The sequence below is a fragment of the Salvelinus fontinalis genome, chromosome 21 (assembly GCF_029448725.1).
Source record: "Salvelinus fontinalis isolate EN_2023a chromosome 21, ASM2944872v1, whole genome shotgun sequence".
Lineage (NCBI taxonomy): Eukaryota > Metazoa > Chordata > Actinopteri > Salmoniformes > Salmonidae > Salvelinus > Salvelinus fontinalis.
In genome coordinates, this window is record NC_074685.1 from 45,600,350 (window position 1) to 45,615,864 (window position 15,515).

Here is a 15,515-nt window from a genome sequence, read left to right on the forward strand (position 1 = left end):
TTCGGGCCCCTGGCATTCATCCTGTTTCCTCATTTCCTGTCAGTAAACTTTTCTTGTGCAATGGCCAGCACACCCATCCAGTCCTTGTTCTTAGGGGTTGTGAATTGAAGGCACGACTACCAACTTTCCACAGGACATTGAGTATGAAGGTATGATAAGGTTTATAATGGAGTACCGAATTTACCGTTTTAAACCTGACCGGTAGCCGCGTTTAAAACAATTTGGCAACTCGTAAATCTGACTCCAGTGCTTTCAAACAACTGAACTCAGAAAAAAAACGCAGTCCGAATGGGAAAAAAATCGATTTGAACAGTCATCCAACTGACCTTTTGCTAGATCGGACGTCATGATGTTTCCGTTTAACTAGTTGTAGATGCGGCATTAATAACCATTTGTGCTATTAAAACCCGTTGCTCATAAATGCGATTTAGTTTAGATGTAGTGAAATTGTTTCTCCACTTGCTGGAGAGGGAATTGTATTACTTGAAAGACATGACATGCCAATCTTGTCTGCCAAGGGTCTGAGAAGGATGGCAACTCCGCTAGTCCTGTCAATCTTCCTTTTGCTCCCAGCAATTTCTGAAGGTGAGTTCCTATTTGATAGTAATGAATTAAAGGGGCAATCTGTGATTGCAACTTCCATTTATTTGACTTTCAAATTGATATACCATTGATTATTGAGAAGGTTAAAAAAACGGAACTTGCTCTTCCATGAAAGACTGACCAGGTGAAGGCTATAAACCCAAATTGACGACCCCTGTTAAATCCACTTAAATTAATGTCGATGAAGGGGAGGAGATGGGTTAAAGAATGATTTTTAAATCCTTGAGACATGGATTGTGTGTGTGTGTGTGCGCCATTCAGAGGGTGAATGGGCAAGCATTATTTTGTGTCTGAACCAGCCAGACGCACTGGTTTGTGTCAAGAACTGCAACACTGCTGGGTTTTTCATGTTCAAACGTTTTCTGTGTGTTTACCTTGCTGGTCCACCATCCAAAGGACCTCCAGCCAATTTAACTGTGGGACGTATTGGAGTCAACACAGGCCGGCATCCTTGTGACACGTATTCTATGCCCTGACGAATTGAGGTTGTCCTGAGGACAAAAGGGGTGCAACTTATTAGGAACGTGTTCCTAATGTTTTGTACAGTGTATGAGTTTAGTTCAACTCTCGTACCATATCAGAACCCAAATATATGGTTTAACTCCAATGTTTGTAAACAATGCAATTGTAATCAAACACTATGTAGCATCAAAACATGGTCAATACTATAATGTTTATATTGTAGATCGTCAGTCCCTACATACATAGCTCTGTTTTCATTTGAATGGTCACAGATCTCCAGCCCCATCCCTCGGCTGTTTACCAGAATAGCCGCGGAATTACCACTTTGTTTGAATTGCATATTGAGTGGTTAGAAATTGGGCAGTTGGCCGTCATCGCTCATTCTCTATTTACTTTTCTATGCTGAATCTTAGTCCAGGCTTTTGTACTGTCATCTCCGCACTGTCATCTCTCAAGTTCTTTGCCATGGTTTGTTTCTTACAAAGTTTCACGTTTTGTTATCAACAGGACAATATGGACAAAGATGTGAAGTTATCCCAAAAGACCCTTACATTGAATTTGGCTCCAATATTAAGATTAAGTTCAAGAAGACATGCAACAAGACAATCTCAGACAGCCACGGCAAAATCTATTGGACGATCAACAACAAGAGCATAGATGAAAGCTGCTATGAAACCAACACCTCCTTTGCTGCGGTGACCATCTACAATCTATCCCTTCCAAAAGCAATAGTACAATGTCACAGCCATTTAACTCAGCAAGTCTTGGGTGGTACCATCATACAAACATACTGTACGTACCTACTTACATTGTTGGTGTGCGTTACTTTCAATACGTTAACGTTATTATCATGGCATCTGGGGAATGGTTTTTACGATAGAATAAATCATGTCCTTTAATTTTTTCAACAGGGAAACCCAGAAACATATCATGTGTCACGTATATCTCACAACAAGATTTTACATGTCACTGGGAGCACAAGATCAAACCCACATCGAAAATAACATATACCGTTTATAGGAAATGGTGAGTTCTGACTCAAAATCTTGCTTCCTCTTAGTATAGCAACGTAGACTGCAAGATTCCCTTGTTATATGGAATAACGCACAAAAGGAGTGCGCTATGTAGGGAATAAGGTGCCATTTTGGGACGTATAGAAGAAAAAGAGAGCCCCACAGCTGAGATGAAATAATTTAATAACCAACGTATCGACAGACAAGCTGTCTTCTTCAGGGTATGTAACCAAATGTCTTCATTTTGGGACGTAATCAAAGTTTCTGTTTTCTCGTCTCTTTTTGTGTAGGGAGAGAAGACAAGATGCATGGGAGAGTGATCATTGTAGTTCTGGAAGCATGTCATGCACTTTTAATAAGAGCCTGCCGATGCTTTCAAAGCTAAATTACATCACTGTGCGAGCTGAAAGCACAGTTTGGGAGACAATCTCGGACACACTGGAATTGGATCCTTGGGATACAGGTATGTAGTAATCAGAACGCACAGCTTTGACTCTGGAGAAGTTTGCAATCAAATAATGATGTTTTATATACAGTACCAGTCTAAAGTTTGGACACACGTACTTATTCAAGGGTTTTTCTTTATTTTTGTACTATTTTCTACATTGTAGAATAATAGTGAAGAAATAAACTATGAAATAACATATGGAATCATGTAGTAAACCAAAAAAGTGTTAAATAAATCAAAATATATTTAAAATTCTTCAAAGAAGCCACCCTTTGCCTTGATAACAGCTTTGCACACTCTTAGCATTCTCTTAACCAGCTTCACCTGGAAGGCTTTTCCAACAGTCTTGAAGGAGTTCCCACAAATGCTGAGCAGTTGTTGCTTTTCCTTCAATCTGCGGTCCAACTCATCCCAAACTATCTCAATTGGGTTGAGGTTGGGTGATTGTTGAGGCCAGGTCATCTGATGCAGCACTCATCACTCTCCTTCTTGGTCAAATAGCCCTTACACAGCTTGGAGATGTGTTTGGTCATTGTCCTTTGAAAAACAAATGATAGTCCCATTAAGCGCAAACCAGATGGGATGGCGTATTGCTGCAGAATGCTGTGGTAGCCATGCTGGTTAAGTGTGCTTTGAATTCTAAATAAATCACCGCCAGTGTCACCAGCAGAGCACCCCCACACCATAACACCTCCCCCTCCATGCTTCACGGTGGGAACCACACATACGTAGATCATCCGTTCACCTACTCTGCGTCTCACAAACAAACGGCGGTTTGGACCAAAAATCTCAAAGTTGGACTCATCAGCCCAAAGGACAGATTTCCACCGCTCTAATGTCAATTGCTCGTGTTTCTTGGCCCAAGCAAGTCTCTTCTTATTGGTGTCCTTTAGTAGTGGTTTCTTTGCAGCAATTCGACCATGAAGGCCTGATTCACGCTGTCTCCTCTGAACAGATGATGTTGATATGTGTCTATTACTTGAACTCTGTGAAGCATTTATTTGGGCTGCAATTTCTGAGGCTGGTAACTCTAATGAACTTATCCTCTGCAGCAGAGGTAACTCTGGATTTTCCTTTCCTGTGGCGGTCCTCAGCTAGTTTCATCATAGCGCTTGATGGTTTTTACGACTGCATTTGAAGAAACTTTAAAAATTCTTGAAACTTTCCGGATTGACTGACCTTCATGTCTTAAAGTAATGATGGACTGTCGTTTCTCTTTGCGTATTTGAGCTGTTCTTGCCATAATATGGACTTGGTCTATTACCAAATAGGGCTATCTTCTGTATATCTTGGCTCAAACGCGTTAAGAAGGAAAGAAATTCCACAACTTAACTTTTAAAAGGCACACCTGTTCATTGAAATGCATTTAAGGTGACTACCACAGGAAGCTGGTTGAGAGTGTGCAAAGCTGTGTGCAAGAGTGTGCAAAGCTGTCATCAAGGCAAAGGGTGGCTACTTTGAAGAATCTAAAATCTAAAATATTTTTTGATTTGTTGGACACTTTTTTTGGTTATTACATGATTCCATATGTGTTATTTCATACACTGCTCAAAAAAATAAAGGGAACACTTAAACAACACAATGTAACTCCAAGTCATTCACACTTCTGTGAAATCAAACTGTCCACTTAGGAAGCAACACTGATTGACAATAAATTTCACATGCTGTTGTGCAAATGGAATAGACAAAAGGTGGAAATTATAGGCAATTAGCAAGACACCCCCAAAAAAGGAGTGATTCTGCAGGTGGTGACCACAGACCACTTCTCAGTTCCTATGCTTCCTGGCTGATGTTTTGGTCACTTTTGAATGCTGGCTGTGCTCTCACTCTAGTGGTAGCATGAGACGAAGTCTACAACCCACACAAGTGGCTCAGGTAGTGCAGTTCATCCAGGATGGCACATCAATGCGAGCTGTGGCAAAAAGGTTTGCTGTGTCTGTCAACGTAGTATCCAGAGCATGGAGGCGCTACCAGGAGACAGGCCAGTACATCAGGAGACGTGGAGGAGGCCGTAGGAGGGCAACAACCCAGCAGCAGGACCGCTACCTCCGCCTTTGTGCAAGGAGGTGCACTGCCAGAGCCCTGCAAAATGACCTTCAGCAGGCCACAAATGTGCATCTGTCAGTATATGGTCTCACAAGGGGTCTGAGGATCTCATCTCGGTACCTATTGGCAGTCAGGCTACCTCTGGCGAGCACATGGAGGGCTGTGCGGCCCCACAAAGAAATGCCACCCCACACCATGACTGACCCATTGCCAAACCGGTCATGCTGGAAGATGTTGCAGGCAGCAGAACGTTCTCCACGGCGTCTCCAGACCCTGTCACGTCTGTCACATGTGCTCATGTGCTCAGTGTGAACCTGCTTTCATCTGTGAAGAGCACAGGGCGCCAGTGGCGAATTTGCCAATCTTGGTGTTCTCTGGCAAATGCCAAACGTCCTGCACGGTGTTGGGCTGTAAGCACAACCCCCACCTGTGGACGTCGGGCCCTCATACCACCCTCATGGAGTCCGTTTGAGCAGACACATGCACATTTGTGGCCTGCTGGAGGTCATTTTGCGGGGCGCTGGCAGTGCACCTCCTTGCACAAAGGCGGAGGTAGCGGTCCTGCTGTTGGGTTGTTGCCCTCCTACGGCCTCCTCCACGTCTCCTGATGTACTGGCCTGTCTCCTGGTAGCGCCTCCATGCTCTGGACACTACGCTGACAGACACAGCAAGCCTTTTTGCCACAGCTCGCATTGATGTGCCATCCTGGATGAACTGCACTACCTGAGCCACTTGTGTGGGTTGTAGACTCCGTCTCATGCTACCACTAGAGTGAGAGCACAGCCAACATTCAAAAGTGACCAAAACATCGGCCAGGAAGCATAGGAACTGAGAAGTGGTCTGTGGTCACCACCTGCAGAATCACTCCTTTTTTGGGGGTGTCTTGCTAATTGCCTATAATTTCCACCTTTTGTCTATTCCATTTGCACAACAGCATGTGAAATGTATTGTCAATCAGTGTTGCTTCCTAAGTGGACAGTTTGATTTCACAGAAGTGTGATTGACTTAGAGTTACATTGTGTTGTTTAAGTGTTCCCTTTATTTTTTTGAGCAATGTAGTTTTGATGTCTTCACTATTATTCTACAATGTAGAAAATATAAAAAATATGGAATGACTAGGTGTGTCCAAACTTTTGACTGGCACTGTAAGTTAGTTGTGTGTGTATACACCGTTCAAAGCAAATTAAATGACCAGTCATACCAGTGGACAATTGGATTGTCGTCCATCGTAAAGCTCAATATCCTTACACCAGTATTTCTTGTTTATCTATTGTCTTGTTTGTGTAATTGAGTTCTGACATGAATCATCCAACCTGACATTACTTCCCTAACCTGACATTAATCATCCAACCTGACATTACTCACCCAACCTGCCATTACTCACCCAACCTGACATTACTTATCTAACCCAATCTGACATTACTCACCCAACCTGACATTACTCGCCCAACCTGACATTACTCTCCTAACCTGACATTACTCGCCCAACCTAACATTACTCGCCCAACCTGACATGACTCGCCCAACCTGACATTACTCGCCCAACCTGACATTACTCGCCCAACCTGACATGACTCGCCCAACCTGACATTACTCGCCTAACCTGACATGACGCGCCCAACCTGACATGACTCGCCCAACCTGACATGACTCGCCCAACCTGACATGACTCGCCCAACCTGACATGACTCGCCCAACCTGACATGACTCGCCCAACCTGACATGACTCGCCCAACCTGACATGACTCACCCAACCTGACATGACTCGCCCAACCTGACATGACTCGCCCAACCTGACATGACTCGCCCAACCTGACATGACTCACCCAACCTGACATGACTCGCCCAACCTGACATGACTCGCCCAACCTGACATGACTCGCCCAACCTGACATGACTCGCCCAACCTGACATGACTCGCCCAACCTGACATGACTTGCCCAACCTGACATGACTTACCCAACCTGACATGACTCACCCAACCTGACATGACTTACCCAACCTGACATGACTCGCCCAACCTGACATTACTTACCCTGTTTTTCAAGTGAAAATTGACCCTCCAAAGAATGTGCGGGTGGTTCCTCTCCCTGCTCATCTAAGGGTTGAATGGGAAAGACCAGGAGGCACAGACTTTCTTGACCAGGTCATACACTGTCAAGTCAAATATGCCAAGGTACACCGCTCATTTATTCAATGTTACGTTGTCTGTGATTTGTTTGTTGCTTAGTGCAATGTGCTATTTTCCCAGACTAGTCGAAGTTAACGTGACTGTTTGTTTTTTTGCCACTCATATCTTTGTTTCTTCTCCCTGTGTAAATGTTCAGCATGTAATGGATACATCTATGAACACAATGGCCAAGACAGCCTCTGTCACTTCTGTTGAAGTGGAGCCATGCACCAACCACACAGTGTCTGTCCGCTGTGCTTTAGCCAAGGCCCCCTGGAGTGAATGGAGCAGGCAGGTGACAGTTCTCTCCTCTCTCAACGGTAAGAAAACATAAATCCCCAGTAAATCACAATCGCTATACAGGTTTCCAGGAGAAGTAAAAAAAATCTACCCTTTCAGAAGGCATGTTTGAGATGATAGGTATATGTCTCAGAGTACTGATCTAGGATCAGCTCCCCCTTGTCCATGTAATCTTATTAATTATGCTCTAAAAGGCTAAATGTGATCTAGGATCAGCTATCCTACTCTGAGAGGCTATGATGTCTCTGCCATCTGGTTTGTTTTTCACTGTTAACATTTTGAGGTTGTTGTAGACATGAATTTGAATGCACATGTTTTGCTGTGCTTGAAGAATGAGGCATTAGACCTTGATTGAATAGCACACGCGGTCTGTGTGTTTGTCATGCACCCTTATCAAACGTTGTTATTGTTATTTTTTTCTGCTGTAAGCTTCCCCACATTATAATCTGGCATGGTTTGATAGAGATAAGCAATGTGGCTGAAACAATTTCACCAACCCAGTTGTCTCATTCGATGAGAATTAATAGGAAGGATGCATTTTGAAAGTATTTTAAACAGAGCTGTGGTCTGTGTCTAGTTGGTGGCGTAGGGTTTGGGAAATGGATTGTGGTGAGAAACATTGTGAACTAATCACCCATTATGTTTTCTGGAACACATCAGTCAGCCACAGTATGCTTTCAGTTTGTCTTAATATTAAATGCTATGTTTCAGTTTCAGTCTTAGTATTGAATGTAACTTCACATTCTCCGACAGTACATCACAAAATGACTTGTAACATTGTGAGGCTTTTTGAAAGAGTCCTACATTCAAAATTAAACTTTAAATTGGAACATGTGTTTATTCAAACTAGGCTAAACTCTATTATTTCTATGTCAACAGTGAGCACAGTACAGTTGGACCTGTGGAGGAAGATGGATGCACCAGACAACACTGGGACAAGAACAGTGCACCTGATGTGGAAGGTAGGGAGCCTATGGAAGGAAGCTCATGTATAGCACTTTACATAATCAACATTATAAACTGGGTGGTTCGAGCCCTGAATGCTGATCGGCTGACAGCCGTGGTATATTTAAGCAATAAGGCACAAGGGGGTGTGGTATATGGCCAATATTCCACGGCTAAGGGCTGTTCACAGTATATTGCTGCCTTATTGCTATTATAAACTGGTTACCAATGTAATTAGAGCAGTAGAAATAAATGTTTTGTCATACCCGTGGTATACTGTGATATACCACGGCTCTCAGCCAATCAGCATTCAGGGCTCAAACCACCCAGTTTATAATAGATTGTATACCACGGATGTTCTAATTTTACGTTGGTAACCAGTTTATAATAGCAATAAGGCACCTCCTGGGGTTTGTGGTATATGGTCAGTATAGCACGGTTAAGGGCTGTATACATGCACTCTGCGTTGCATTGTGCTAAAGAACAGTCCTTAGCCATGGTATATTGGTGATATACCACAGCCCCTCTGGCCTTATTGCTTAAATAGGCATTGTTCTGGTTTCTGTATTGGTTAGTCACTACCAAGGGTCTCCAGCTCTGGTCCTGGGTAGCTACAGTGTACCCAGGCTGTTGTTCCAGCCCACCACCAACACATCTGATTCTACAAATAAAAATATCCTTGAAACCTTGAAGCAGGTGTGTTAGTGGTGGGCTGAAACTACAACCTCCTCACCCAGTATCTCCCCAACACCACAGTTGGAGACCCTTGGTCAAACCATTTCAAAGCTGTATAACTCTACCAAAAGTTTCCTTCCTCAAAACTAGGGTTGCAAAACTACCGCTAATTTACAAAAAGTTAACGATTTTTTTGTTGTTGTAATTTTGGTAATTAACAGATCATTTATGGTAATTTATACTCTAAATTATGTATTCATCTATAGTATTAATTTGTTTATATCTTGTCCATTGCTTTCTAGTGGATAGACCATATGGTTCTAGAGGAAATAGCCTAATTAATGAAAAACGCATCTAATCAACATTAGCATTATTTTCAATGAACTCTGCAACTCTTCCAACTATTGACTTTTTTCATAATTGTCACCAGTTTGACACCAAAACATTTACACCAAAGACATACTACTTTTGTATTTTATTTATTTAACCTTTATTTAACTAGGTAAGTTTAATTAAGAATGTATTCTTATTTACAATAAACAAAAGTGTGTAAATAATATAAACAAAGGATATTTCATGTTGAAACCCTCATATTTGGGATTCCAAGTGGCTCAGCGGCACTGCATCTCAGTGCAAGAGGCATCACTACAGTCCCTGGTTCGAATCCAGGCTGAATCACATCCGGCCGTGATTGGGAGTCCCATAGGGTGGCGCACAATTGGCCCAACATTGTCCAGGTTTGGCCGGGGTAGGCCGTCATTGTAAATAAGAATTTGTTCTTAACTGACTTGCCTAGTTCAATAAAGATTAAATGTAAAAGAAATGTAAAAAATTAAACACCAATGGTATTCACCAAAGTGCCAGAGGTCATTACAGACAGCTGTGATAATCTGAAGTACTCATAAAGGCCACTACATGTCGTGTGATAAATTCCTTGAGAAACAGGAAAAAGATGCAGTCAAATGCAAATGTATTTTAAAGCTGAGCTTTCGGGCAACCTGATGAAGGTCGACTGACTGAAAGCTCAGCTACAATTAAATACATTTGCATCTGACAGGAAGTGTGCAGAGGCTTTTTCCTGTTTCTCAAGTTTTGCCTCCACCACATTCACTAATCAGCTCTGGGTTTGCGGTAGATTCTGCCTATTATCTACGTGTGATAAATTCCATCAAATACTTTAACTTTACCAAAAGCCTAGTAGCTTACTGATTTAACTTCGAAAGGTAAAAAAATATGAGTAAATCTCAAACCTTACTCAAAATATTAATTTGTTCTAAATGGGGATGATTCTGACTGGGTGTGACGTATTTTCTAACTTCCACTTTTCTACTTTGTACAGAGCATCTCCCCTGCATGCAAGGCCATCGATGGATACAGGCTGACGTACATGGCTGATGAAAAGCACATACCTGACAGACATTTGGACACTGTTGTGGATAAGGCTTCTATCACTGTGGACCAGCGGCCATACAGAGTCACTCTCGCTGCCTATCGCGGTGACACCACATTTTCTGAACAGTCAATCTATGTACCGGCCGTTGGACAAAGTAAGTTGCTATATTTGACACATATTCAATATGAATTGCCAGTTATCCTATTTAGTTTCATGTGACTCATTGCAAAGCTATTAGCTAGCAGATACGAGTCATATCTATCATGATATATCTATCTAGTAGTATAAATGTATTATACTATCTCACTAGTCTTTATAATACAGACACTACTGCTACACTAAACTCAATGTTTCAACAAAAGCCTCTAACCATTTTAAGCTACTAAACTTCTTCTACTTCGATAAAAATACTTATGGACAGCTGAAGAAAGGCACAGTTTTCCTGTAGAAAAAGTACCTGTCCTCGTTGGTTATTTACAGTAAGTGTTATTTAGAAGTGGTTTTAAGCCTCTGTGTACTACAGTGTCACATTCATATGAGTTTATGTGTGTCAGGTCTCCCCCAGGTTAGGGGCACCCAGGCCTCTGCCCATGACGGTGACATCCAGGTCAGCTGGGCTGTTCCTCCTCTCTACCCTGTCCATGGCTACATCATAGACTGGACCACCGATGGAGATACATACACCTGGCTACAGAGCCAAGACACTCACATCACATTGACTGGTGAGCTTGGATTCTAAAGAATGGATGGGCGGATGGGTAGGTTGATGGACGGATGGGTAGGTTGATGGACGGGTGGGTAGGTTGATGGACGGGTGGGTAGGTTGGTGGACGGATGGGTAGGTTGATGGACGGGTGGGTAGGTTGATGGACGGGTGGGTAGGTTGATGGACGGGTGGGTAGGTTGATGGGCGGGTGGGTAGGTTGATGGACGGGTGGGTAGGTTGATGGACGGGTGGGTAGGTTGATGGACGGGTGGGTAGGTTGATGGACGGGTGGGTAGGTTGATGGGCGGGTGGGTAGGTTGATGGACGGGTGGGTAGGTTGATGGACGGGTGGGTAGGTTGATGGACGGGTGGGTAGGTTGATGGGCGGGTGGGTAGGTTGATGGGCGGGTGGGTAGGTTGATGGGCGGATGGGTAGGTTGATGGGCGGGTGGGTAGGTTGATGGACGGGTGGGTAGGTCGATGGATGGATGGGTGAGTTAATGGGTGGATGTATAGTTGGATCCTGATTATGTTACTTTATGTAACTTTACATTGACATTGGAGTGCTTGACATGATTCAAGGTTTGAGTTTCATTTTCTACTGTGGTCATTAGGAATTATTTTAATTGTTTTGCTGTGGTTTCTCTATGGGTTTGAATAGACTCATACAATGTGCATTAGAGGAAGATCCATTGAGCTTATCGTTGATGTGGTTAGGTGAAAGATAAGCAGAAAGCTTTTAGATGGATCAAAAATCTAGTCAATGTTTATTGGTCGAGTACACAGATTTGCAGATGTTATCGCAGGGCCAGCGAAATGCTTGTATTTCTAGCTACAATTAGGTATTACACCTATCAATATTTTTGTTTTTATATGATGAGCCATGACTAGAATACATTATATACATATAAAGTGGGTAAAACACTATGTAAACATTATTACATCAACTGGTAATATTGTGTGTATACATCCCAGATTAAATGAACACCACTCCTCCTGTTATCCCGGTAAACAATTGTAGGAATCTACTTTGGGAAGTTTTCATTTTCTCCCTCCCTCTCATAGGCCTGCAGCCTTTTAAACTCTACAACATCACAGTAACTCCACTCTACGATGACAAGACAGGACTCGAAAAAGTCATTCAGATCTGCTCAGTACAAAGAGGTACCGTTCACATTTTCCTCTCTTTCTATTGGTCCTTTGGGGTAATGGCTATGTATCTTCATATTCTTATTTGTTAAAATTATTTAAATGTTTTAATTGTATCTGTCCCAAATAAATGGATTACTAAATCATATTTTCTTGATCAACTCAGCTCCAGGGAATATCTCCTCCGTTGATGTACATGTTCAAGACAAAAGTGCTCAGGTCAACTGGACTGCTGTGCCTCAGAGCCAATGTAGCGGTGATGTCGTCAACTATATTGTGTTCTACAACACTGAAACACAACCAGAGCTGAGTAAGTCTCCCGAAACATTGTTTAAACTTTGTTATAACGGCACGTCAACTGTACCCAGTGTCATTTCCGGTTATTTTTCCTCCCCTCTCAGACGTGACGGTAAATAGCTGGAAACAGGGAGTGACTTTGGAGCCTCTCCAACCAGACACCAGATACAGTGTCCATGTCATGGCCAGCGCTGTTACTGGGGCAACCAATAGCAGCGTCATTCACTTCACAACGAGCAGATACAGTAAGGTCACGTCTGTAGGCTTCACCCACCATCTGATAGTAACTCATGGTAACACAGATTGACACTTTAAAAGTCTCTTTATGGTGCTACATATTCATTACATGTATCCACACAGGGTTATAGTAGCAAATGTTCTAACCATAGAATTACAGTTACTAGAACGGACATTCAAGTCGAACTTCCGTGCAGGCTGGACCTGCGGCCATCTTGCATGCACTCGTCTGTACCAGTGGTTTTAATTCTGTGGTTCTCTGACATATTCTAACAAAGCATTTTGCCCCATGCATACACTACCGCTCAATTGTCCAAAAACAGTATTTACTGTTTTATTCCTTCATCATAACGTCTCTGTGTCTGTCCCATCAGGCAGGACCTTCATCATAATGTCCTGTGTCTTCGGTGGTTTCGGCGTCATCATCGTCCTAGTCACTGGACTCTTCTGTGTCATTCAGTATGTTCTGCCGTAGATCTCAGAACCTTTTTAAATCTGCAGATGTTCTTCCCTGTATATGTCCAGACAGTAAATGGTTGTGTTCCAAATGGCTCCCTATTTAGTGCTCTGCCCATCACTCACTTCAAGTCAATTATGTCAGACAAGTCAGATGATTGGATGTTCTATGTAACATTGGTTAACTGATCCCTAGGTGGAAAAGATTTAAGGAGAAGATAGTGCCCAACCCCGGTCTCAGCTCACTGGAATTCTGGTCTTCACAGGATTGTCATAAGGTAAACATGATAATGACATGATCATCTTTTTATATTGTATCAATCAAATTTATTTATAAAGCCCTTTTTACATCAGCCGATGTCACAAAGTGCTATACAGAAACACAGCCTAAAACCCCAAACACAAAACACATTCCATTTAGCCCTATCCTATAGTATAGACAATGGATACTGTATTGAACATGTGCTTCCATTTCACTAGTTTGAAGAAAAGGGATATGATATACATTTAAATCTTTACATTTCAACACAAATCTTTCATTTTATGACTATTACTTATGGATTAAACTGTTTGTGTTCCAATTGGCTCATTCAACCCCCTTCCTCTCTCCCCTGTAACTAGTCCCCATGTTCTCAGTCAACATACCTGGTGAAATACATAAAATGTTGGTCTTCATGTTGGCTCAATAGGCTACAGTTTCCATCGTCCCTACTGTCTTCACCATTCCTTTTTGGAAACATGTCCTTGTCACCCCACAGATCCAACCCTTTAACAACCCGTCTGAACTCGAGACCTTCTGTGAGATGATCTACCCCTGTGAGGTGAACACCATAATGGACGACATCATGGGGTCAACCTCTACAGAAGACGAGGACATACAGGACATGGGCAAAGAGACAGTCTGTGACCAGACAGAGAGATGGAGCTCTGGCTTCGGTAGCAGGACCTTCTGTGACAGCCAACCCAGAGAGGAGAGCAGTAACCTGGGCCTGGCCCCAACCCGCCTCCCTTTACTGGCTCAACAAGACGGAGAAATCAACCTGCTGGAGTCAACCACCTCTGAGGACTCATCATCAGAGCCATCAGACCTCCAGGCCTCCGAGAGCTGTCCCGTCAACCCCTACAGGCTGCAAACGCCAGGGGAATGCCCTGTGAAGTTGGGGCTGGGTGGAGGCGAGGCGACGTCGGGGGCCACAGAGGAGAGTAGAAGCCTGTTAGACACGCAGCAGCATAGCAGCACAGCTCCTCTCACTGCGTACGTCACTCTGGACACGTTTGAACACAGGGTGAGGGAAAGTAAACGGACATGAACACACTCCTGAATCCAGTGGACTTCTGTCTTTCCTGTACCTTTATTCATTCAGTTTTAATGTCTCATATATGCTATTGCGTTTTTGTGTTAGTGGTACTTCGAAATATCCATTTTGTAATTATACTTTAGTGACAATTTGTACAGTATGTGTATTTGTAGATTGTAAAGGTGGATAGATATCAGTTCTTTAAATTTGACTCATAAATATCAATCTAATCTATATGAGACTATATCTCATCAAATGTTTCTTGTCGTTGAGAAGGACTGCTGTTGGTACAACTGAAGCGCTTCCCCTTCCCGTCCATTACCAGTACGCCGTTTGATTTGGGGGGAGGGGTGTTGCAGCACCACTTCCTCAGAACTGAAAGCGAGTGTGCCAAGATGGAAATACTTCAGTAACAGGGTCAAAGCGAGGCTTCATGTCTCCGAGTTACTGGCTGGGTGGTAGCCTAGCGGTTAAGAAGTTGGGCAAGTAACCAAACGTTTGCTGGTTCAAATCCCAGAGCCGACTAGGTAAAATCTGTGGATGTGCCCTTGAGCAAGGCACTTAACCCGAATTGCTCCTGTAAGTTGTTCTGGATAAGAGCGTCTGCTAAATGACTCAAATGTAGAATGTAAATGTTTGCGTCCTAAATTACACCCTATTCCATATCAAATACATTACTTTTGACTAGGGCTCGTAGGTCTCTGGTCAGAAGTAGTGCTCTATATAATTATTAGGGTGCCATTTGGGACACAGACAGTGACTAGAGAGACATGAAGCCCATCCTTGATTTGACCCTGTACTGCTCTTTATAAAAAATATCATTCACTGAGTCATGGGAAAGAAAAAACAAAATCACTCCAAGTCTATGATCTGCCTGATGACATTTTGTTGAATCATAACTTATTTAGAAAAATAATGTTAGGAATGGGAGCCAAGCAAAATCACACGTTTAGTCTCTGACGGACTAATATATTATGTTCTATTAATGTTGAATGTCTCACTGAATGTAAAGCACTCTTCACTTTGTAAAATGATGCAGACACAAGAGGGAGGCATTTCATTTGTTTTTCATAACAATTTAGCAAAGTAACAAATTATACATAAACTTTTCAGTATACACTGAGTGTACAAAACATTAGCAACACCTTTCTAATATTGAGTTGCACCCCCTTTTGCCCTCAGAACAGCCTCAGTTCCACAGGGATGCTGGCCCATGTTGACTCCAGTGCTTCCCACAGTTGTCAAGTTGGCTGGATATCCTTTGGGTGGTGGACCATTCTTGATACACATGTTGAGTGTGGAAAAACCCAGAACCGT

The 15,515-nt window shown here is 42.8% G+C and overlaps 1 protein-coding gene across 2 annotated transcripts; it reads left to right on the forward strand.

The window, feature by feature from the left end:
• Positions 1 to 53: 53 nt before the first annotated feature.
• On the forward strand, positions 54 to 14,432 carry LOC129819007 (interleukin-31 receptor subunit alpha-like). Of its 2 annotated transcripts, XM_055875467.1 has the most exons (16): positions 54 to 149; positions 519 to 585; positions 1,573 to 1,857; positions 1,977 to 2,091; positions 2,369 to 2,541; positions 6,621 to 6,748; positions 6,900 to 7,062; positions 7,922 to 8,004; positions 10,002 to 10,209; positions 10,610 to 10,777; positions 11,827 to 11,925; positions 12,077 to 12,220; positions 12,312 to 12,452; positions 12,819 to 12,903; positions 13,097 to 13,178; positions 13,659 to 14,432. In XM_055875467.1, exons 1-16 carry the CDS (start codon positions 144 to 146, stop codon positions 14,208 to 14,210), a joined length of 2,499 nt encoding a protein of 832 aa, XP_055731442.1. In that variant the 5' UTR covers positions 54 to 143; the 3' UTR covers positions 14,211 to 14,432. The 2 variants fall into 2 exon arrangements, with proteins under 2 accessions (XP_055731442.1, XP_055731441.1); XM_055875466.1 differs by having other exon boundaries at positions 54 to 585.
• Positions 14,433 to 15,515: the final 1,083 nt, after the last annotated feature.